The following is a 25,811-nucleotide window of genomic DNA, read 5'->3' as shown; positions in this document are numbered from 1 at the left end:
ACACCTTTGGGTGAACCAAGGACTCGTTCTGTTCTTCCCATTATTTCTGTTTCCCTTGGGAACAAACCTCTCCTCTGCCTCCTTGCATTTTATTGCCACCTAGTCCATCATTTCTTGTACTGCTTTTCCTGTCAGTTCCCTCTCCCACTGAATGTCTTGAAAGAAGTTCCTCAAGCCTGAGTAGTTCCCCCTTTTGTAGTATGGTTTTTCCCACCCTGTTCCTGCTGCTCTCTCCACTTGGAGCTCAACTATGTAGTCGAAGCACAGAACCACATGATCACTAGCTCCCAGGGGCCTTTCATACATGATATCCTCGATGTCAGAACTACTCAAGGTGAATACAAGGTTCAGTCTTGCTGGTTCATCCTCTCCTCTCTCTCTGGTAGTGTCTCTAACATGTTGATGCATGAGGTTTTCCAGTACCACATCCATCATCTTGGCTCTCCATGTTTCGGGACCCCCATGGGGCTCCAGGTTTTCCTAGTCAATCTCCTTGTGATTGATATCACCCATAACTAGTAACTTTGCTCCCCCCATGTGTGCTCTCCTGGCCACCTCAGCTAGTGTGTCAACCATTGCTCTGTTGCTCTCATCGTATTCTTCTCTTGGCCTCCTGCAGTTCTGTGGTGGGTTGTACATTACTGCAATTATCACCTTATGTCCCTCAGACTGGATTGTTCCTACTAAGTAGTCCCTTTTGCCCGTGCCATCCATTCCTTCCATTTTCTCAAACCCCCACTGGTTTTTAATGAGCAGTGCAACTCCTCCTCCCCCTCTCCTCCCTCTGTCTTTCCTGAGGATTTGATATCCGGATGGAAAGATTGAATCTGTTATTATTCTGGTGAGTTTTGTTTCTGTGAGTGCTATTATGTCTGGGGATGTCTCCTTGATTCTTTCGTGCCACTCCTCATACTTATTTATTCCATCTGCATTTGTATACCACACCTTCAACTTCTTTTCTAAGATTGTGGTCTGGGAGGTGTATTGGGGTTGGGGAAGTGGGAGACCTGATAAGGAACTATGGGTGGTTGCTGTGGGGGTGGAGTTTGTAATGCAGTGGGTGGGGGCATTGGATGTGGCATGGGTGTTTTGGTTTAGAGTGTTTGGTTGCACTGGGGTTGACCTGGTTGGGAGGCTTCTATAGGAAGTTGTGAGGGAGGCTGTATTTGATCTTCCTGTGTCTGGGATCTCCTGTCTGTCTTCTCCATCCCCTCTCTTTCCTCCTTTCGCCTTTGTACCATCTCTCTCTGTTTCTGCCTTTCTGCTTGTGTTCTGTCGCGGTCGAGATACACCTTCCTGTATGCCGGCATGTCCCTTAATCGTGCTTTCTCCTGCAGGATCCTGTTCCGAGTCGATTCTGCCTTGAAGGTCACTTTCACTGGCCGGGTTCTTTTTTTTGCAAACCCCCCTATTCTCCGAAAATTTTCCAGCTGGGTCATGTCGTCTTCTCCTATTGCTTTCATGATGCTTTCAATTGCTTTTTCCCCTTGTTTTCTTGCTTCATATGTTTCCCCTTCAACTTCCTGGAACCCATACACAAAGACTGACCTCACCCTTTCATTCTCCCACTGCATATCCCTGTGTATCCCCTCATTCAATTTTATTTCCTCCATTGCAGCTTTCCTTTCTTCAGTTTCACTAGCTAATGTACTTGGGCTCAGTGGCCTGTCATTTTCCCTTCTCGGCTTTCCCTGGGCTCTGCTGTGGTCTGTTAGGGCCTCCACATATAGCTTAGCTCTTTCATTTACTACAGTCTCCACTGATTGAGCTTCTACATGCAGTTTTGCTCCTTCTTTCCCTTCAGTCCCCTTATTTATGGCTGAGATAGCAGTCTCTGTTGTCAATCCCAAAATGTTCTTTAGTTCTTTAGGCTGTTTCAGATTTTTCAGTTCCTCTTCTAAACTCTGTATCCTGGCCTCTGCTGCTTTGACTTGCACCTCCCACTTCCTGCTTTCCGTGTCTATCCTCTCTTCCATTTTCATGCTAAGTTCTTCTAGTTTCTTTTCCCATTCATGTTCCCTTTTTGTGAGCTCTGCTGCCCAATCTTCCTTTGCAGTTTCCTCCTCCTGTCCCTTGGTTTTTCTTGTTGCTCTCTGGCAACCCATTTTTGTTTTATCCTGATTGCCTCAGAGTGGGAAACCTATGTAATTCTGTATGTTAGGTTAGTATTGTGTATGTCAGAGTGTGGGGGGGATGGGGAGTGGGAAGGAGGGAGAAGCAAGTGGGTGAGTGGGAGAGGGAGAGGGGGAAGGAGGGAGAGGTGGGGAGGGGGAGGGTGAAAGAGGGAGGGGAGGGATCAGGAGAAGGAGTGAGATGTCGGTGGGGGAGGGGGGGAGTGTATGTGTGAGTCTGGCAATGTGTGTGTGTGTGTGTGTGTGTGTGTGTGTGTGTGTGTGTGTGTGTGTGTGTGTGTGTGTGTGTGTGTGTGTGTGTGTGTTGTGTGTGTGTTGTGTATGTTGTGTGTGTATGTTGTGTGTGTGTATGTATGTGTGTGTGTGTGTGTGTGTGTGTTTGTGTGCATTTGTGTGTGTGTGTGTGTGTGTGTGTGTGTGTGTGTGTTTGTGTGCATTTGTGTGTGTGTGTTTGTGTGTGCGTGTGTGCACGTGTGTGTGCGCATGTGTGTGCATGTGTGTGCGTGTGTGCATGTGTGTGCGTGTGTGCATGTGTGTGCGTGTGTGCATGTGTGCGCGTGTATGCATGTGTGCGCGCGCATGTGTGTGTACAGTGGAACCTTAGTTTTCGTATGCCCTAGTCTGTATGTAAAACTATAGTTATTCTCTATAAAATGTATGATTTGTTAATATTTCCCATAAATAATGTAAATCCAATTAATCAGTTCCAGACACCCAAAAATATTAACAAAAAATACATTTTATAGAGAATGAATTTTGTAATTAATCCGTTCCTGGAGGAGCTACTATAAACGAAATTTACGATTTGCGAATCAATTTTCCCCATAAGAAATAATGTAAATACAATTAATCCGTTCCTGACACCCAGAAGTATTAATTTTTTACATGAAATATACATGTAGTACATAAACAATACAATGGGAAATGATGAATGAAACATTAACAGCATAACACTTACCTTTATTGGAGATTCTTCTTAGTGTATGGGAGACTGGAGGAGGAGAGAGATTGGATTGTTTACAGTTTGGAAGGGGAATCCCCTTCCAGCAACACCTCAGGTACCAATTGCTTCTCTGGGGTTGCTTCTCTTCTCTGTTTCTTAATGCCACTAGGACCACCTTGAGAGTCACTCTAGTCCTGTCTCGCAAAGTAACTGTGGAGAGAGCTCTGTTTCTGGCGTCTCTTTAACACTTCCCTAAAATGGCCCAAGACTTTGTCACTGTACATATTTCTCACCTTCTTTACCACAGGCTTGGCACTAGGAGCTTTCTTTGGAGCCATGGTAGCTTATTTAGTACTTGCAAGCACTAAAATGAGTGGAATATTATGAAATATTTCGTAGGAGCACTTGAGGGGACCTTCACTCACTGGTAAACAATGCCAGACTGGCTGGGTAGGGAGGCCGCCTTGGTTCACACCGTGCGTACGCGTCCCGGACGAACTACTATTCGCGAGTCAACCTATGAAAAGCAAGTCCATGTTTATATGAAAATACCCCTATGATTGGCGAAATTTACGATTGCTGAGAACTACGAAAAGCGAGGGACCACTGTATATATATATATATAGGATGGGGTCTGCCTCTGGTGTAAATTGTGGGACCCATAGCCTCAGAAAAGTGGATAGAAAGGCTTCAAGGATGAATATTTGGATTTCTTCCTGAAACTGTTTGAATATTCCACTTTCCCTACTACCCCATCTTTTCATATTTTTTTTTTTACCAGTAAGAATATTTTATTACATAATATGGTACAAAAGATTTAAGAGATACATTGTTGATATAAAGGTGGCATATACAGTACATGTTGTTACGTGTGTATCACCGATTATAGGGCGAAAATCTCATCCAGCTCCTCAGAGCTGGATGTGTATATATATATACAGTGGACCCCCGGTTAACGATATTTTTTCAATCCAGAAGTATGTTCAGGTGCCAGTACTGACCGAATTTGTTCCCATAAGGAACATTGTTAAGTAGATTAGTCCATTTCAGACCCCCAAACATACACATACAAACGCACTTACATAAATACACTTACATAATTGGTCGCATTCGGTGATCGTTATGCGGGGGTCCACTGTATATATATACAGTAGGGCCCCACTTATACGGCTGGTTAGGTTCCAGGCTACCGCCGTAAAGCGGAAACCGCTGTAAAGTGGAACACCCTTTTTTTCCACTTACAAATGCATACAAACACTAGATAACAAGTTTACACTAACATATATTAAGTTAACAATAGAACCAGGCATCAAAAAACAATAAAAAAGTACAATACACACATAGTGCACTCATTACTTACCTTAAAATATTTATAGTCTTAATCTAGGGTGAGACAAGTAGTATTTATTGTAAGAAATCAAGTGTGGTATGTATGGTAGTCAGCCAGGCTACCATACCAGGCCACCCCACCCACACATACAATTCTATGATATTTAAGCATCCCAGAGCGATAAAATGTATATACAGTTCACTCATTACTTACCTTAAAATATAGGGTGAGACGAGTAGTATTTATTGTAAAAAATCAAGTGTGGTATGTATGGTAGTCAGCCGGGCTACCATTCCAGGTCAACCCACCTACACATAATATTCTATTACATTTAAGCATCCCAGAGCGATAAAATGTATATACAGTTCACTCATTACTTACCTTAAAATATTTGTAGTCTTAATGTAGGGTCAGGAGTAAGTAAATGAGATAAAACGAATAAATGAGAGAGAGAAAGAATGAGTGCATGAGAGAGGACAGGCGCAGAGTTATGTAAACAAACCAGGCGAAGGTAAGTTTTGTAAACAAAGTGTACACGTCTGGTTTGTGTACAAGTTACATTGTGTACAGGTTGTCTCTACATTGATACGGTAGAATAAATAAAGAAGAACACTCCCATTCTCATATAGCATCATTTTGAGAAGAAATGATGCTCTGAGTGAAGGCAATGGAAATAAGTCACTCTGACTTTTTGGGGTTATCCTAGGTTCTCTACACATATGTTGTTATGTATGATAATCTATGTAACTGTATTTGTGTATACCTGAATAAACTTACATACATACGAAAGGAATAATTTTCTACAGTTACCCCCAGTAACACATTTTCTCTTATGTTAGATTAGAGAAAATGTTATTCTTGGCATCACTTGTACAAGTTATCTGGCTACCACATCTCATATTTATGTTTATTTATTCTATTGTGGGGTGTATTTATCATCTTTTTATGTTATGTATCGTGTTTATTATATAATTTTGAAAAAATATCATAGATGGATTAATGAAAATGTGTATTTAACGTAATATACGACATTTAAATGAGACTCGATGATTATTATTAACATTACTAATATGACGTCTGGAGACATAAGACACTCTTACTGATTTTAATGTGTACCTGCATGCCAGCACAGTATATAAGTTTATTTAAGAACAGGTATACATAAGTATAATTATCAGAGTATATATAAAATATGAAATAACTTTTAAAAACATTTGAAATTTTGGAGTTTCCAGACAAAATGGAGAGACTTAGTGCTTACTGAGCTCACGAAGAATGTAAACAAACAGGGTGGGGCGCGGTGACCGTATTAGAAAGTCAGGTGGGGGGAGCCATATAGCGAGTTTTGGTCATAATTTGAAATGACCGTATTAGCGGATTAATGAAAATGTGTATTTAACGTAATATACGACATTTAAATGAGACTCGATGATTATTATTAACATTACTAATATGACGTCTGGAGACATAAGACACTCTTACTGATTTTAATGTGTACCTGCATGCCAGCACAGTATGTAAGTTTATTTAAGAACAGGTATACATAAGTATAATTATCAGAGTATATATAAAATATGAAATAACTTTTAAAAACATTTGAAATTTTGGAGTTTCCAGACAAAATGGAGAGACTTAGTGCTTACTGAGCTCACAAAGAATGTAAACAAACAGGGTGGGGCGCGGTGACCGTATTAGAAAGTCAGGTGGGGGGAGCCGTATAGCGAGTTTTGGTCATAATTTGAAATGACCGTATTAGCGGAACGCCGTAAAGTGAAATGCCGTAAAGCAGGGCCCTGCTGTATATATATATATATATATATATATATATATATATATATATATATATATATATATATATATATATATATATATATATATATATATATATATATATATAGGGACCTATCCAAGTTGGGTTGCCGCGCGTCACGTGTTTAACCGTTGTGGGATCTGATAGTGAGGTGCTGGCCGGACCCCTTATATAGCTTCCTTGGATGCTTTACTTTCATAGTTCCTTGATAATGTGAGTAGTCACGAAAGCGCTTGGAATTTCTCTATTCTTTCAGAGTAGTTGTTTTGCATATTTTGAAATCACCTGTTTACTGTGATCTTATTGCATATATATATATATATATATATATATACATGTATATATATGTATATATATGTATATATATATATATATATATATATATATATACACACACACACACACACACACACACCTACCATCTGACTTACGACTGAGTTCGCTTCCGAGAAACCGGTCGTAAGTTGAAATGGTCGTAAGTCGAACTTTACTACTGAATATCAACAAAACATTTTTGTAATGACTTTATTTTATTGTTTTATTTTGGTATTTCATGTTTTACTTTACTTTTTATTTTGTTAGTACTGTATTTTATACTGTAAGGTTTAGGATAAGCACTGTGTACAACACAAACACTTGTTTATTTCCCAGAAATTTGGCATAAAAAACACGGTCGTAAGTCGAGTGGTCGTAATTCGAGCAGGTCATAAGTCGGATGGTAGGTATATGTATGTATGTGTGTGTATATATATATATATATATATCTTTCTTTCTTTCAACACTCTGGCTGTATCCCACTGAGGCAGGGTGGCCCAAAAGGAAAAACGAAAGTTTCTCCTTTTACATTTAGTAATATATACAGGAGAAGGGGTTACTAGCCCCTTGCTCCCGGCATTTTAGTCGCTTCTTACAACACGCATGGCTTACGGAGGAAGAATTCTGTTCCACTTCCCCATGGAGGTAAGAGGAAATAAACAAGAACAAGAACTAGTAAGAAAAATGGAAGAAAGCCCAGAGGGGTGTGTATATACATATATGCTTGTACATGTATGTGTAGTGTGATCTAAGTGTAAGTAGAAGTAGCATGACATACCTGAAATCTTGCATGTTTATGAGACAGAAAAAAGGACACCAGCAATCCTACCATCATGTAAAACAATTACAGGCTTCCGTTTTACACTCACTTGGCAGGACGGTAGTACCTCCCTGGGCGGTTGCTGTCTACCAACCTACTACCTATATATATATATATATATATAATGTATGTATGTGTATACAGTGGACCCCCGGTTAACGATATTTTTTCACTCCAGAAGTATGTTCAGGTGCCAGTACTGACCGAATTTGTTCCCATAAGGAATATTATGAAGTAGTTTAGTCCATTTCAGACCCCCAAACATACACGTACAAACGCACTTACATAAATACACTTACATAATTTGTCGCATTCGGAGGTGATCATTATGCGGGGCTCCACTGTATATATATATATATATATATATATATATATATATATATATATATATATATATATATACATACACACACACAGTGAAACCTCTACTTGTGAGTTTAATCCGTTCCATGACCTTGCGCACGTTTGCTCGTTTGCAGAGTCAATTTTCCTCATTTAAATTAATTGAAATGCAATTAATCCATTCCAGTGGAATTCTGTACTTCAATAATTTTGCTAATATCAACTCTAAGGCTTATTTATCTATCTCACTTCATCTAATATGACATAATAAACAATATAAATAACATAGAAACCTGATATATACTCTAAAATGAATAAAATATGTCATTCATGTTTTGGTATGGGCGGTGTCGGCAGTGGAGGAGAGTCTGTCTGGACACCGGGCAAAATTCTTCATGAATAATTTTGCTAATATCATCTATACTGCTTATTTATCTATCACAGTTCATCTAGTATGACATAACAAACAATATGAATAACACAGAAACATGATATATACTCTAGAATGAATAAAATATGTCATTCATGTAGTGGTATGGGCGGTGTCGGCAGTGGACGAGAGTTTGTCTGGAGACCGGGCAAAATACTTCATGAATAATTTTGCTAATATCATCTATACGGCTTATTACACAGCATCACAAGCCAGCACTATCCTGAACACTGCTCAAAGTCTGTCAGTTCTTAACTACAACATCATGTCCTTAAGCAAACATTATGATGATCTCCTGGCACTCCTTGAGTCACTAAAGACACCCTTCTCCTGCATTATTCTTACTGGGACCTGGCTTAAGCCGGACACAATTGATATCTACCCACTACCAGGATACACAGCAATCCACAACTGCAGACCATACCAAGTTGGGGGTGGTACTGCAATCTATTACTCTAACCAACTATCTTGTATTAGCACTAATTGCTCTAGTGATGAATATGGGGAATACATTTTTGCTAATTTTACTGTAAAAAACCTCAAGACGCCTATAACAATCGGTGCCATATACCGGATACCCCACACAAACATCTCAAACTTCAGTGAGAATCTAAAGTCACTAATAACAAACAGACAAATGAACAAGCACCACCTTCTCTTAACTGGAGACTTCAATATCAAACTTTGCCTACCAGATGATCAGACTGTAACTGATTTCATCAACAATATGAACAACGCACTTCTCATACCAACAATAACTAAACCAACCAGGCTGACTGAGACAAGTGCAACCATAATAGACCACATATGGACCAATATACTAGCCCCCCTTAAATCAGGGATAATCACAGACAGCACTACTGACCACTACCCAACCTTCCTCTTAACAAACATTAGTAAGCCACCACTCGAATGCAACAAAGTTTCATTTAGACTCCATGACGAGGCCTCAATAAGGAATTTCACAGCAGACCTAGAGACTGTTGACTGGCCTACAGAATTCTCCAATGCCAATGGTATTGACGATTGGACAGACATTTTTCTTAACAAAATACTTAGACTATACAACATTGTCCTATAAAAACGAAACAGATCACGAATAAACGGCTTGGTTGCCCATGGCTAACCAGCAGCATTCTGAAATCCATTGACAAGAAACACCAATATGAAAAGCAATATAGACAGGGCTTAATACACAAAGATATTCTTAAACAATATTCAACAGTTCTCACCAAATTAATAAAGAAAGCCAAACAACTGTACTACTCCAGCAGATTCACTGACATTAAAATGGTATAGAATACCGACAGGTTGTTAGGTAAGACACATATGCAACAGTTAGGTATCGTCATTTCGAAACGTTTCACCTACACAGTAGGCTTCTTCAGTCGAGTACAGAAAAGTTGATAGAAGCAGAAGATACTTGAAGACGATGTAATCAGTCCATCACCCTTAAAGTTTTGAGGCAGTCAGTCCCTCAGTCTGGAGGGACTGACTTGGTCCGACTTGGTCCAAGTCGGACCGAAACGTCGCCGTAAGCTCCTCTCTTCTACATGCGGGTTATTTGTGTAACCCTAATATCAGATCTACGGCTTATTTATCTGTCACAATTCATCTAATATGACATAATAAACAATATAAATAACACAGAAACCTGATATACATTCTAGAATGAATAAAATATGTCATTACATGGACGGCAGAGGGAGGAGGATTGTGGTCAGGAGGGGTTGCGCATTCTCGCTATGAAAACGTCAGAAGTGTTATAAGAGAAAACAGAATTTGTGAGGCTAACTGAATTAGATCTGGTGTACATACGGTATTTACATACCTTGGAGAAGAAATGCAGAGCGGCATATCCTGTCAGGAGTTCACACTTTTCTTAAGAACTGCCCCCTCAAGGAAGGCTCCTTGATGATGGTGAGGGGCTCTTGATTTAGGGAACTGGATCTGTGCTCCAGTTCCCCGAATTAAGCCTGAATACCTTCCCCCTCCCCAGGCACTGTATAATCTTATGGGTTTAGCACTTCCCCCTTGATTATAATAATAATAATAATAATCTTAAGAACTGTTATGTACAATTTTTATGTTTATCTCACTACACTATGTATCTCCTGTGAGCTGTTTCTCCATCAACCATGTCAACAGCAGCTTTTCCATCTTTTCATTGACAGAGGTCCACTGTTTAGAAATTACTGTAATGCCCTTTGCTGGCACTATAGCCTTTGTAGACTCCTCCTGCTTTAGTATTGTACATATAGTAGAAGGGCTACGCTTGTACTCAACTCACTAAGTCCTCAACCCTCGTACCTAGTCTGTGCTTATTAATCATTTCTTGCTTTAATTCCATGCAAATCATCCTCTTTTTCTTCTCAGCACTGTCCATTGCACTTGCTTTCTTGGGACCCATGATCAGAAGAAAGAAATCTGGCAAATTAACTGCACAAAACATAAGGGAATCACAAGAATTCCTTGCACCGCGAGGGTAACTCCGTAAGCACACGTGCACTGGTCACCATTGTTTTGAGTGACACTGCTATCTGGTGGTGGTGTTGTCAAACTAAATTATACACAGTACGTACATACATGTACTATTATTATTATAATTATTACTGTACTATTACGTATTACAGTGGCCCCTCAACATTCGATACTAATCCGTTCCTGAGAGCTATCGAATGTTAAAAATATCGAAAGTCGAATTAATTTTCCCCATAAGAAATAATGGAAATCAAATTAATCCGTGCAAGACACACAAAAGTATGAAAAAAAAAAAATTACCACATGAAATATTAAGTTTAATGCAATAGAATAATTACAATAACAATAGATTAATAACAATAGAATAATTGACACTTACCTTTAATAAAGATCTGGTGATGATTGATGGGATGGGAGGAGGCGAGTGTGTGGATGGTGTTAGTGTTTAGAAGGGGAATCCCCTTCCATTAGGACTTTAACTGGCAGCCTCACCATGCCTTACCACACTGTGTATGCTACTACGATTCTTAAATCTTTCAAACCAATCTTTGCTGGCCTTAAATTCACTCACATCACCACTAGTTGCAGGCAATTTCTTTACCAAATCATCATGCACTCCGACACACGCACTCCACTTTCGTACTTTGCAATTATCTCTTTCTTCATTTCAATAGCCATTAGCACCTTTTTTCTCGAAGGGTTGGCACTAGAAGCTTTCTTGAGGCCCATGGTTACTTATTTTGCAGAAACAAGCACCAAAAAACAGTGATAATATGGAATGTACCGAATGTATCCTTAGATGCACGCACACTGGCTGGCTTGTAAACACTGGCACACACAGTGCAGTTCAGGCCACACGTGGACATGTCTCATACGAATCGTATCGAATGTCGGGTTTTCCGTCAAATGTTGAGGCAAAATTTTTGTGTTAAAATGCATCGAATGTCAGATATATTGAATGTCGATGCCATCGAATGTCGGGGGTCCACTGTATTACATATATTATATTATTTTATTATTATATACTATCATATTATGAATTATTATGTATTATCATTATTATTAGTATGTATTATAATATTATTATTATTAATTTAGGGATCTGGAGCACAGATCAAATTCCCTAGATCAAGAGCCCCTCACCACATGCATGTACTACTACTAATAATAATCATTATTATAACAATAATAATAATACAATATAATAGTAATAATAATAACAGTAAGGAGAACCTTCAAAATGCTGCCAGTAGTTGGCACCACCATCAGCAAAACATTGGTAACTATTACTAGTACACTTTGCACCTGTCTAGAGTTAAATAGTCTTAAGTACGCATTTCTGCCCGAAATGCCTTGGCATGATAGTGGCTTTCTTTGCTCCAATCATATTATGATATGTAAACACACATTGTAACCTTTGCAAAGAAATATATATTTTATTTATTTATTTATTTATTTATTTATTTGAGGAACCTCCCTTGAAGGGGAAGTTCACATCCTGAAATTTCTGTTGTATCCTAAAGCAAAAAATCAACTGAACGACAGTTCGTATCCTGGAAAATTCGAATGGTGGGGCGTTCGTAAGCCGAAGTTCCACTGTATTATTATTATTATAATGAAAAAGAAGCGCTGAACCTACAAGGGTCATACAGCGATATTTAGAGATAAAAATCAGGAATGAAAGAAGAAGACCAAAGACTGAATATAGGCTGGGGAACAATGGCCACAAATTTCAAACAAGGAGAAGGACCTCTAGATAAACCTAGAATGAAGTACGTGTATACTGCAGGGGCGTTCATCAACAGAATAGTGTGACCAACATATGTGCACCTAGAAAGCATGAGACTGGCATTCAAAAACCTTAGCAAAGAATCAAGACACGTAAGTCAGACATACTACATCATAGAACATGCAGCATTTGAAGTTCACAACTGATCAAACACAAAGAAACTACAGAAAGTCCAGAAAGTCACAACAAAATTAGTCTCGAAGATAAGCTGATATAAGAGGAAAGGCTAAGAGAACTGAACCTGATGAGTGATGACCTTTAAAAAAGGGAAGATCAGGAAGACATGATAACAATATTCAAGATATTCCTAGATCTAGATAAGACTGGCAGTGATGGATGATTAAAAGGCAAGGATTAGGAACACGGTAGAAAGCTGATGTGCAATTAGTACAGAAAGAAATAACTTAATATGATGAAGAGTCCAAGACTTTTTAACAGTCTCCCTTCAAATACAGTATAATGAATATTACCAATGAACCCGTCTTTAAGTTTTTATCAGCTACATTGAACTATGTCTCAGGAAATTGTAATAACACAATTGCAAACAAATCACAGAATGGGTATTGCTTGAACCCTTGGCAAGCAAGTCCTAAAACTCTCAGGCAGTATTTCATCCACTGGACCATGCCAGCCTAATAAGACTTACCTACCTAGGTATATTTCTGTGCACCATAGGGAGGTCAGCATGGGCACTGTGACTACAAATGCAGGCTTTCTGAGACAAATCTCACATCAGCATGGCTGGTTGTGTGCTCTAACTCAAGTTCCCTATGGTGTATGGAAAGATACCTACTTGAATGAATCTGAATCTTATATGCTGCCATGGTCGATTGGGTAACACACTGGATAGCTCACTTGTGATGGGTTCAAGCCCCACTCATTCTGCAATTTTATTTGGAATATGTTTTGATAGGACAAGAAGCCTGATTAATCAGACCATCACCCATGAGGACTGATCTGGGATCAGGCCAGAGGTAAGTAAGTAGACAAGAGAATACAAATGGAAGATGCAAATGAGTCAAAAAGATGTTTGGAAGTAATTTTTTAGAATGAGGGGGGAGGGCTTAATACATGGAATGATTTGGATGAGAAGGTAGAGGAAAGAAATACCATACATAGCTCTAAGGATGAGAATGAGAAGAGCCATGAAGCAGGAAACTAGTGAAACCAGTCAAATGTAATTAAGAGGTTGAAGAGCTAAGACTGAACCCCTGCAACCACTATAGATGAGCACACAAACACACAAATATATATGCCCATACATACTGAGTAGTATTTGCAGTGTACTATATCTTGAACATTAAAATGATATAAAATACCGACAGGTTGTTAGGTAAGACACATATGCAACAGTTAGGTATCTTTATTATGAAACGTTTTGCCTACACAGTAGGCTTCTTCAGTCAAGTACAGAAAAGTTGATAGAAGCAGAAGATACTTGAAGACGATGTAATCAGTCCATCACCCTTAAAGTTTTGAGGTGGTCAGTCCCTCAGTCTGGAGAAGAGCATTGTTCCATAGTATGAAACAATATGATATTGTTTCATACTATGGAACAATGCTCTTCTCCAGACTGAGGGACTGACCACCTCAAAACTTTAAGGGTGATGGACTGATTACATCGTCTTCAAGTATCTTCTGCTTCTATCAACTTTTCTGTACAGTGGACCCCCGCATAACGATGGCATCACATAGCGATTTTTCCGCATACCGCTTACTTTTATCGCAAAATTTTTGCCGCGCATACCGATTAAAAACCCGCTCACCGATTTTCGTCCGAGATGCGTCCAATGTGCCCTCACATGTGCCGCCCGTCCCATTGTTTACCAGCCAGCCTCCGCGGTAACATCCAAGCATACACTCGGAATATTTCGTATTATTACAGTGTTTTCGGTGCTGTTTCTGGAAAATAAGTGACCATGGGCCCCAAGAAAGCTTCTAGTGCCAACCCTGTGGTAAAAAGGGTGAGAATTAGTATGGAAATTAAGAAAGATTTTGAAGGGTTTGGGGCTAACCCTGAGAAGCCTATGCCAGTTGTGGAATCCATTGTGCCTACTTCAAAGATTAAGGAAATGTGTGCACAGTGGGTTGAACTGCAAACCTTTATAGATGAAAATCACCCTGACACAGCTGTTGCAAGCCGTGCTGGTGACTATTTCAATGACAATGTTGTGGCCCATTTTAGACAAATCGTAAAGGAACGGGAGGTACAGAGCTCTATGGACAGATTTGTTGTGCGACAGAGGTCCAGTGACTCTCAAGCTGGTCCTAGTGGCATTAAAAGAAGAAGGGAAGTAACCCCGGAAAAGGACTTGCTACCTCAAGTCGTAATGGAAGGGGATTCCCCTTCTAAACAGTAAGAAGATAATGCTCTCCCCTCCTCCCATCCCATCAATCATCACCAGATCTTCAATAAAAGTAAGTGTCATGTAATTGTGCATGCCTTTTTCAGTTTGTGTGTATTAAAATTAACATTTCATGTGGTAAAAAAAAATTTTTTTCATACTTTTGGGCGTCTTGCACGGATTAATTTTATTTCCATTATTTCTTATGGGGAAAATTCATTCGCATAACGATTATTTCGCATAACAATTATCCCTCTTGCACGGATTAAAATCGTTAACCAGGGGTCCACTGTACTTGACTGAAGAAGCCTACTGTGTAGGCGAAACGTTTCATAATAAAGATACCTAACTGTTGCATATGTGTCTTACCTAACGTACTATATCTTGTATAGTACTGTACAGTACAGTATATAATAATTGCATATACTGTATATACTACTGTATGTATACTGAGAAAGTACTGAAGGCGAGCGTGTTTGCTTGTGGGTTTCCTATTCAAACTGTATTTCATTATCGTGGGCACGAAGATGAATTTGGAAGAGATTTTTCCGGTCAAAGCGCATAGGGCATTTTGGGCAAGCAAGTGATTTTCCTCTGGTATGAGTATAAAGATGACTTTTTAAATTACAGTTCTGAGCAGACCGAAAAGGGCAATATGGGCAAGTAAAAGGCTTTTCTCCAGTATGAACACGAATGTGCCTTTTTAAGAGAGATGGCCGAAGAAAAAAGTTTTCACAGAAGGGGCATTGGTGAACGTTGCCTGCTGTGGTGCTGATCTTCCGAGCTTCTTTACATCTCATCCTGTCAGCCTCACCAGGTACACCTACCTGTAGAGGACGCCAGTCTTGTTATACTCAGAAAAGTGGTACAATATAGTATTTAAGTTACTGTAATGCTGTCATATGAAACAACTGTATCTTTTTTCACTAAAAATTATTATTCTAGGTGGTATGCAGTAAATCAAATTAAACCAAACTTACTGTAAGCTTTTTTCATTTAGGAAATACATACATAGTACCTTCAAAGACTTACATATGAAATGCTATACCCAATTTATTTTAATATGCATTAAAGACCCTCATAGTCAAATAAATGATGGAAACTGGTTTATGTTGTAAGTAGGCAATTACTTAATAAAGTATATTAAAAACCCAGACAAGGAACTAAAAGCTGCCATTATTCTGTTCATAACTTTGTTTAGATATTTTCTGGGCATGTAGCAAGGGCTGCCAACAAATATGTAAAGAGAAAACTCACATAAATCAAGATGTTATTGTAGACATTGGTTCACTGTATCAAGTTTACTGATTGGAATGCCAAAATATAAACCTATATATTTCATCATAACTGAGAAGATGAGGTAGGAGGAAGTGGATTTGGCAGTAGGGAGAAGAGGTCTGTGTAGGTGGTGAGGTTTGGGGAAAAACTACACCTTGTTACATTAAGTAGTCTGGCTCACCCAGTAATAGTTTTACAGAAGGTCATGTTAAACTTCTTTTGGAGCTACTACAGTAGTGACCGGAGTTTAATCATGTAATGTGACAGCTCAGTCTAAGCAAAAAATTTCATCCTTGTGAAACCTTTGTCTTCACAATTTCTGTTACATCAAAATGAATATACTTTATAAAATACTGTTTCAATCATGAAACCTTCAACTAAAAGTGCAAACCCTTCACAATAGAAAAAAAAATAATTAAAGCTTTATTGAAGTCTAGGAAAATGTCTACAATTTCTTTATTATTCTCATTATGGATGTACAGAACTGTACTAAAATGTCAACATCATGTTACTCTTTATTTACACGCTTGGCTTTTCACCCCCCCCACCCCAAGAAAAAAAAATGAATAAATAAAAAAGACTGAGCATACCGTTATATAAAAATGATAATGCTTGCCAAGGTTCAAGCTGATACGTACTTCTAAAATTACAAGGCAAGTTGTAGTGGTTGACTTTGGGGGCCAACACCAACACAGGTCAACACTTATACATCAACAAACTACAACACAAGCAGCAACAATACTGCTTAATTAAAGCCAATCACTATGTTTAAAAATAGTTTTCAGAAGCAAAAGCAAGTGTCATGTAAAGTGTGCCAAAATTTCACAATACAATAGGCTACGTTGAAATATTCATACAGGTTTAGCACTCTGTGAATACCATCAAAAGTAATGATAATTTGAGCTATTCATATGAAAGAATTTGGCTTTTGACTTTTTTGGGTTATCCTAGGTACTTTACACACATGCTGCTATGTATGATAATCTATGTAACTGTATTTGTGTATACCTGAATAAACTTACTTATGTTTTGCAGCCATCATTATTGGAGAGAAATGGTATTAAATACCAACACCATGGATAAAGACACAAATACAATGTAATGTGATCCTTTATAGACAACATTTTGCCCAGACAAGTGGGTTTTATCAAGTCACAAACAGTTCCAATGTACAGATGAACTTCAACAGATCAATTTATGACTTGATAAAGCCCAATGTGTGTGGGTGAAACTGTCAATGAATGAATGTAGTGCTAGAGTGCTCAGCAGAAGTTTGTAGTTACAGGAAAGTGGGTATACACAAATAATCCGCACATAAAAGAGAGAAGCTTACGACGACGTTTCGGTCCGACTTGGTCAATGGTCCAAGTTGGACCGAAACGTCGTCGTAAGCTTCTCTCTTTTATGTGCGGGTTATTTGTGTATAGTTCCAGTCATGGTATTGTGCCTTTTTTTATTTATAAAGTGGGTATGGGAGGGAAGAAGAACAACTGGTGGAATGATGATGTAAAGAGAGTAGTAAGGGAGAAAAAGTTAGCTTATGAGAGGTTTTTACAAGGTACAGGTTGGCCATCACTAATCCGGCATCACTGGGACCTGTAGTGTGCCGGAGTACAGAGTGGTTAGGTTAGAATACACTTAATTAACCTATCAATAGAGAGACTGCTATATCTTTCTCATTTTCATCACTGCTTTCTCCTCCACTGGCTTGCTGCTGTGGATTTACAACATCTGCACAATTTCTGAGTCAGTATAATGATGAAATTTGAGTCAGTATAATGATGAAATTTGAGTCAGTATAATGATGAAATTTGAGTCAGTATAATGATGAAATTTGAAATTATGCCAGCCAATATTAGTGCCAGATTACTGATTGCCAGATTAGTGATGGCCAACCTGTAGAAGTGATGCAAGGAGGGAGGAGTATATGGAGAGAAAGACAGGTTAAGAGAGTGGTGAAGCAATGTAAAAAGAGAGCAAATGAGAGTGGGTGAGATGTTATCAACAAATTTTGTTGAAAAGAAGAAAAAGCTTTGGAGTGAGATTAATAAGTTGAGGAAGCCTAAGGAAAGAATGGATTTGATAGTTAAAAATAGGAGAGGAGAGTTATTAAATGGAAAGTTAGAGGTATTGGGAAGATGAAGGGAATATTCTGAGGAACTGTTAAATGTTGATGAAGATAGGGAAGCTGTGATTTCATGTATAGGGGAAGGAGGAATAACATCTTGTAGGAGTGAGGAAGAGCCAGTTGTGAGTGTGGGAGAAGTTCATGAGGCAGTGGATAGAATGAAAGGGAGTAAGGCAGCTGGAATTGGTGGGATAAAGATAGAAATGTTAAAAGCAGGTGGAGATACAATTTTGGAGTAGTTAGTGCTTTTATTTAATAAATGTATGGAAGAGGATAAGGTACCTAGGGATTGGGAGAGAGTATTCATAGTTCCTTAGTATAAAGGCAAAGGGGACAAGAGAGTGCAAAAATTATAGGGGAATAAGTCTGTTGAGTGTTAGGTAGTAGGTTGGTAGACAGCAACCACCCAGGGAGGTACGTACTACCGTCCTGCCAAGTGAGTGTGAAACGAAAGACTGTAATTGTTTTACATGATGGTAGGATTGCTGGTGTCTTTTGTCAGTCTCATAAACGTGCAAGATTTCAGGTACGTCTTGCTACTTCTTACACTTAGGTCACACTACACATACATGTACAAGCATATATATATACAGTGGACCCTCACCTAACGAACGCATCGCATAACGTTAAATCCGCCTAGCGATACATTTTAACACAAAAATTTTGCCTTGGCTAGCGCTAAAAAACTCGCTCAACGCGATTCGTCCGAGACGCGTCCATGTGCGGCCTGAGCCCACCTCACTTGTTCCGTGGGTGCCAGTGTTTACAAGCCAGCCACCACGGTCGCTTCCAAGCATACAATCGGAACATTTCATATTATCACAGCCTTTTTAGTAATTGCACCTGCAAAATAAGTCACCATGGGCCCCAAGAAAGCTTCTAGTGCCAACCCTACAGCAAAAAGGGTGAGAATTTCTATGGATATGAAGAAAGAGATCATTGCTAAGTATGAAAGTGGAGTGCATGTCTCCGAGCTGGCCAGGTTGCACACAAAACCCCAATCAACCATCTCTACTATTGTGGTCAAGAAAACGGCAATCAAGGAAGCTGTTCTTACCAAAGGTGCAACTTTGTTTTCGAAACAGAGATCTGTTATTGGTGTGGATAAACGAAAAACAGATAGCAGGAGATAGCGTCTCTCAAGCGATCATATGTGAAAAGGCTAGGAAGTTGCATGAGGATGTAATTAGAAAAATGCCTGCAACTAGTGGTGATGTGAGTGAATTTAAGGCCAGCAAAGGTTGGTTTGAGAGATTTAAGAATCGTAGTGGCACACATAGTGTGATAAGGCATGGTGAGGCTGCCAGTTCGGACCACAAAGCGGCTGAAAAATATGTGCAGGAATTCAAGGAGTACATAGACAGTGAAGGACTGAAACCTGAACAAGTGTTTAATTGTGACGAAACAGGCCTGTTTTGGAAGAAAATGTCAAGCAGGACCTACATTACTCAGGAGGAAAAGGCACTCCCAGGACATAAGCCTATGAAAGACAGGCTTACTCTGTTGATGTGTGCCAATGCTAGTGGTGATTGCAAAGTGAAGCCTTTATTGGTGTATCGCTCTGAAACTCCCAGAGTGTTCAGGAAAAACAATGTCCTCAAGGCTAATTTGTGTGTGCTGTGGAGGGCAAACAGTAAGGCATGGGTCACTAGGGACTTTTTCTATGACTGGTTACACCATGCATTTGCCCCCACTGAAAAATTACCTAATTGAAAAGAAATTAGACCTTAAGTGCCTCCTGGTATTAGACAATGCTCCTGGTCATCCTTCAGACGTGGCAGAGCGACTTTCTGCGGAAATGAGCTTCATTAAGGTCAAGTTTTTGCCTCCTAATACCACTCCTCTCCTGCAGCCCAAGGACCAGCAGGTCATTTCCAACTTCAAGAAACTGTACACAAAAGCTATGTTTGAAAGGTGCTTTGTAGTGACCTCAGAAACTCAATTGACTCTAAGAGAGTTTTGGAGAGATCACTTTAGCATCCTCAATTGTGTAAACATTATAGGTAAGGCTTGGGAGGAAGTGACTAAGATGACCTTGAACTCTGCTTGGAAGAAACTGTGGCCAGAATGTGTAGACAAAAGGGATTTTGAAGGGTTTGAGGCTAACCCTGGGAATCCTATGCCAGTTGAGGAATCCATTGTGGCATTGGGGAAGTCCTTGGGGTTGGAGGTTAGTGGGGAGGATGTGGAAGAGTTGGCGGAGGAGGACAATGAAGAACTAACCACTGATGAGCTGCTAGATCATCTTCAACAGCAAGAGGCCACACCTGAGGAAACTGCTTCGGAGGAGGGGATAGAGAAATTGAAGAAGTTGCCTACTTCAGAGATTAAGGAAATGTGTGCAATGTGGCTTAAAGTGCAAACCTTTTTTGATGAAAATCACCCTCACACAGCTATTGCAAGCCGTGCTGGTGACTATTACACTGACAATGTTGTGAAACACTTGAGGAATGTCATAAAGGAATGGGAGGTACAGGCCTCTATGGACAGATATGTTGTGCGACAGAGGTCCAGTGACTCTCAAGCTGGTCCTAGTGGCATTAAAAGAAGAAGGGAAGTAACCCCGGAAAAGGACTTGCCACCTCAAGTCCTAATGGAAGGGGATTCCCCTTCTAAACATTAACACCATCCACAGTCTCCCCTCCTCCCATCCCATCAATCATCACCAGATCTTCAATAAAGGTAAGTGTCATGTAACTGTGCATGTCTTCTTCAGTTTGTGTGTATTAAAATTAATATTTCATGTGGTAAAAATTTTTTTTTGCTCATACTTTGGGGTGTCAGGAACGGATTAATTTGATTTCCATTATTTCTTATGGGGAAAAATAATTCGCCTAATGATAATTTCGCCTAACGTTGAGCTCTCAGGAACGGATTAATAGCGTTAGGCGAGAGTCCACTGTGTGTGTGTGTGTGTGTGTGTGTATGTATGTATATATATATATATATATATATATATATATATATATATATATATATATATATATATATATATATAGGTAGTAGGTTGGTAGACAGCAACCGCCCAGGGAGGTACTACCGTCCTGCCAAGTGAGTGTAAAACGAAAGCCTGTAATTGTTTTACATGATGGTAGGATTGCTGGTGTCCTTTTTTCTGTCTCATGAACATGCAAGATTTCAGGTACGTCTTGCTACTTCTACTTACACTTAGGTCACACTACACATACATGTACAAGCACATATATACACACCCCTCTGGGTTTTCTTCTATTTTCTTTCTAGTTCTTATTCTTGTTTATTTCCTCTTATCTCCATGGGGAAGTGGAACAGAATTCTTCCTCCGTAAGCCATGCGTGTTGTAAGAGGCAACTAAAATGCCGGGAGCAAGGGGCTAGTAACCTCTTCTCCTGTATATATTACTAAATGTAAAAGGAGAAACTTTCGTTTTTCCTTTTGGGCCACCCCGCCTCGGTGGGATACGGCCGGTGTGTTGAAAGAAAAGATATATATATATATATATATATATATATATATATATATATATAATGTATATATAGATATATATATATAATGTATATATAGATATATATATATATATACACCCTCTGGGTTTTCTTCTATTTTCTTACTAGTTCTTGTTTTTGTTTATTTCCTGTTATCTCCATGGGTAAGTGGAACAGAATTCTTCCTCCGTAAGCCATGCATGTTGTAAGAGGCGACTAAAATGCCGGGAGCAAGGGGCTAGTAACCCCTTCTCCTAAAAAGAGAAACTTTCGTTTTTCTTTTTGGGCCACCCTGCCTCAATGGGATATGGCCGGTTTTGTGAAAAAAGAAAAAAAGTATGTTGAGTATACCTGGTAAAGTGTATGGTAGAGTTATTTTAAAGCTTTTTCAAGTGAGACTTGTTTGATCCGAGAAGGATGTGACCTCTCAGTGGCTACATTCTCACTACTACTACTCTGCACCTCTCCTTTGGACAGTATTTTAGTCTCAATACTGTCGCTTGATCTTCAGTTAGTTCCAGACTTTGGAACAGAACTTCTCCAGGCTGAGGGACTGACAACCTCAAATCTACGACTTTAAGGGTGTAAAGTAAAAGGACACAAGTGCAACTAATGTGACATTTTATTGTGGCAACGTTTCGCTCTCCAGGAGCTTTATCAAGCCATTACAAACAATACATGGACACAGTGGGTATATATAGGCTCAGAGTGAGGTGCAATACTAGTGGTAGTAGTAGTAGTAGTGACAAAAGTTGTAGTAGTAGTAATACAATATGGTAGAGCAATTAATTCGTACATGAGTAAAAGGATATAAAAGCTATTACTATTACAAGTAATAGCTTTTATATCCTTTTACTCATGTATGAATTGCTCTGCCATATTGTATTACTACTACTACTACAACTTTTGTCACTACTACTACTACTACCACTAGTATTGCACCTCACTCTGAGCCTATATGTATACCCACTGTGTCCATGTATTGTTTGTAATGGCTTGATAAAGCTCCTGGAGAGCGAAACGTTGCCACAATAAAATGTCACATTAGTTGCACTTGTGTCCTTTTACTTTACATATTGTCGGTAATTCTACCAACTTTATTACGACTTTAAGGGTGATGGACTGATTACATCGTCTTCACATCTCTACTGCTCCTGCCTACTTTCTCTACTCGACTGAAGAAGCCTACTGTGTAGGCGAAAGATTTTGGATTAAAGTTGCCTAAATGTTACCTATGTGTCTTACCTACCAACCATGGTAGAGTTATTATTGAAAGAATTAAGAGTAAGACGGAGAGTAGGATAGCAGATGAACAAGGAGGCTTTAGGAAAAGTATAGGGTGTGTAGACCAAGTGTTTACAGTGAAACATATAGGTGAACAGTATATATAGATAAGGGTAATGAGGTTTTTGTGGCATTTATGGATTTGGATAAGCCATATGACAGGATGGGTAGGGGGGCAATGTTGCAAATGTATGGAATAGGAGGTAGGTTACTGAAAGCAGTGAAGAGTTTTTACAAGGATAGTGAGGCTAAGGTTAGAGTATGTAGGAGAAAGGGAGATTATTTCCCAGTAAAAGTGGGCCTTAGACAAGGATGTGTGATGTTATGGTAGTTCAGTATATTTATAGATGGGGTTGTAAAAGAAGTGAATGCTTGGGTGTTGGCAAGAGATGTGAGGTTAAAAGATAAAGAATCTAACACAATCTGGGAGTTGCCACAGTTGCTCTTTGCTGATGACACTGTGCTTCTGGGAGATTCTGTAGAGAAGCTGCAGAGGCTGGTGGATGAGTTTAGTAGGATATGTAAAAGAAGAAAATTAAAAGTGAATATAGGAAAGAGTAAGGTGATGAGTATAATAAAAAAATTAGGTGACAAAAGATTGGATATCAGATTGGAGGGAGAGAGTATGGAGCCTGTGTTCCTTCAGTCTAGAGCCAAGTAACTGTGCACTTTCTTGAAGTTAAGGTCTTTCACCAAGTCACTGAACTCAACTTGGTTGAAGGGTTTGGGTCTCAGGTGGCACAGGTACAGGAATATCTTCAGTGTGTGGAACATTTGGAGCTTACCAATGCAACTCTTGTATGCTTTGTGTGGTGCAAATGGTTTGTCCTGATCTCCAAGTTTGCAGCCAAAATAAGCAAAGTAGCAGTGCTTCAATAATGTTGCTCCAGGAATCTGAAGGGGTGAATTGCCCACAGACATAGCAATTTTTTTTTTTTTTCAACAAGTCGGCCGTCTCCCACCAAGGCAGGGCGACCCAAAAAGAAAGAAAATCCCCAAAAAGAAAATACTTTCATCATCATTCAACTCTTTCACCTCACTCACACATAATCACTGTTTTTGCAGAGGTGCTCAGAACACAACAGCTTAGGAGCATATATGTATAAAGATACACAACATCTCCCTCCAAAATGCCAATATCCTGAAACCCTCCTTTAGAGTGCAGGCACTGTACTTCCCATTTCCAGGACTCAAGTCCGGCTGTATAAAAATAACCGGTTTCCCTGAATCCGTTCACTAAATATTACCTTGCTCACACTCCAACAGATCGTCAGGTCCCAAATACCATTCGTCTCCATTCACTCATATCGAACACGCTCAAGCACGCCTGCTAGAAGTCCAAGCCCCTTGCCCACAAAACCTCCCTTACCCATTCCTTCCAACCTTTTCGAGGACGACCCCTATCCCGCCTTCCTTCCCCTACAGATTTAAATGCTCTCCATGTCATTCTACTTTGATCTATTCTCTCTAAATTTATGCAGCTTCTAGAATGTTAATAATCTGAAAATAAAGAAAAATATATTAGATTTAACATTTAAGTCAATATACGTTAAGCATTTTAATTGGTAACAGTATACCACTTTCTCATTTACTTACGTTATACAAAAAGAGAAAAGTAATGTTTCCGTATAACTTGACGATCTGATGTGATAGAGATGAATAAAAAACACAATGAATCACTATTTTCCACATATACAGCCTCGCCTCACTTAACGACTGAATTCCATTCCTGAGACCACATCATTAACCCTTTCAGGGTCCATGCCGTAGATCTACGGCTATACGATGAGGGTCCAAACCATAGATCTATGCCATGAACTCTGCTCACTCTGATAAGCTGTGAGCAGTAAATTTGGGCCTAGATATGAGAGAATACATCTATGTGGTATGTGTGCACCACATAAAACAAATCCTGCAGCACACAGTGCATAATGAGAGAAAAAACTGAAACTGTAATTTTTTATTAAAACAGCGACTTTGCAGTGTTTTTTGTATGTTTTTTATAGTTATATTTACGATTTCTTTGTCTCATTTGATAGAAGGAAAGATATATTACAGAAATAGAGATGATTTTAATTGGTTTTAGTAATGAAAATTGCTTGAAACTGATCTCAAAATAGCAAAAATGTTCAATTTTTGCTGATGTTCAAGAGTAAACAAACGACCTCACACGTCTAATACACACCAGCTGGTGAGTCTAATATATGTTCACAAATGTGGTGAAATTATTTATACAATTTTTACAATATTGCATAACAGTAAATCTTCTATTTTTTGGTTTGAATAAAAATTCATTATGTGAATAAAAAATCAAAATGAAATTCATTTGTAAAGCCTGAAAACATAACTAATGAACAGAGGAAATGTTAGTTTAGTGCCAGGAATGCCTGCATTGTTTATTCTCGACCCTATTTTGAACTTTGCATTAAATTGGCCAAATTACCAATTTCCGATCACTTTATTTTGTAGTTGATACAGTTGACTTGATGATTTATTGTGCTCAGGCGATAGAATTGAGGTACTACTAGTGAAATAGCTAAGAATTTGGTCGACTGGAATAATGTAGTAATTGCCCTAAAATGGGAGTCAAAGTCGGCAAAATCGCCAATGCAGAAATACTAATGCTGACATATCAAAATTCGCGAGAGCATAATTTCATAAATTTTCCATCAAATTTCGTACTTTTTCTTTTATTACCTTCAGAAAAAGATTCTCTACCATTTCATAAGAAAAAATTGCAAAATTATTTTTTGAAAATTCTTGGGACACTGGTGCACACTTTGAAATTTGGCCTCTGGACCCTGAAAGGATTAAATGAATTCGTCGATAAGTGAGGAAATGCTATAATGGTAGAGAGTTTGTGTCAACTATCTTTAATATTGTTTTAATGTCACCTTTGCACCATTTATAACATTTCTGG

At 38.9% G+C, this 25,811-nt stretch overlaps 1 protein-coding gene and 1 long non-coding RNA gene across 4 annotated transcripts in view; one reads left to right on the top strand and one right to left on the bottom strand.

Moving 5' to 3' along the window:
* LOC128685014 (uncharacterized) overlaps window positions 1-15,502 on the top strand; it is a 323,567-nt gene extending 308,065 nt beyond the window's left edge. Inside the window, exon 5 of the long non-coding RNA XR_011394456.1 lies at window positions 15,368-15,502. This is a non-coding gene — a long non-coding RNA (uncharacterized lncRNA). The remainder of the gene's footprint in view (window positions 1-15,367) is intronic.
* LOC128684714 (zinc finger protein 771) overlaps window positions 1-25,811 on the bottom strand; it is a 274,487-nt gene that overhangs the window by 43,861 nt on the left and 204,815 nt on the right. Inside the window, exon 6 of one of the 3 annotated variants that reach the window (XM_070103688.1) lies at window positions 7,790-15,564. The exons of the other annotated variants lie outside the window; for them this stretch is intronic. Within the exon in view, the coding sequence (XP_069959789.1) occupies window positions 15,229-15,564 (336 nt within the window). The 3' untranslated portion in view covers window positions 7,790-15,228. Of the gene's footprint in view, window positions 1-7,789; window positions 15,565-25,811 lie in introns of those variants that run through there. 3 annotated transcript variants of the gene reach the window in all.

Source organism: Cherax quadricarinatus, chromosome 5 (genome assembly GCF_038502225.1).
Source record: "Cherax quadricarinatus isolate ZL_2023a chromosome 5, ASM3850222v1, whole genome shotgun sequence".
Taxonomy (NCBI): Eukaryota; Metazoa; Arthropoda; class Malacostraca; order Decapoda; family Parastacidae; genus Cherax; species Cherax quadricarinatus.
The sequence above is the reverse complement of the archived record's forward strand: the minus strand, read 5'-3'. Positions and strand labels throughout refer to the sequence as shown.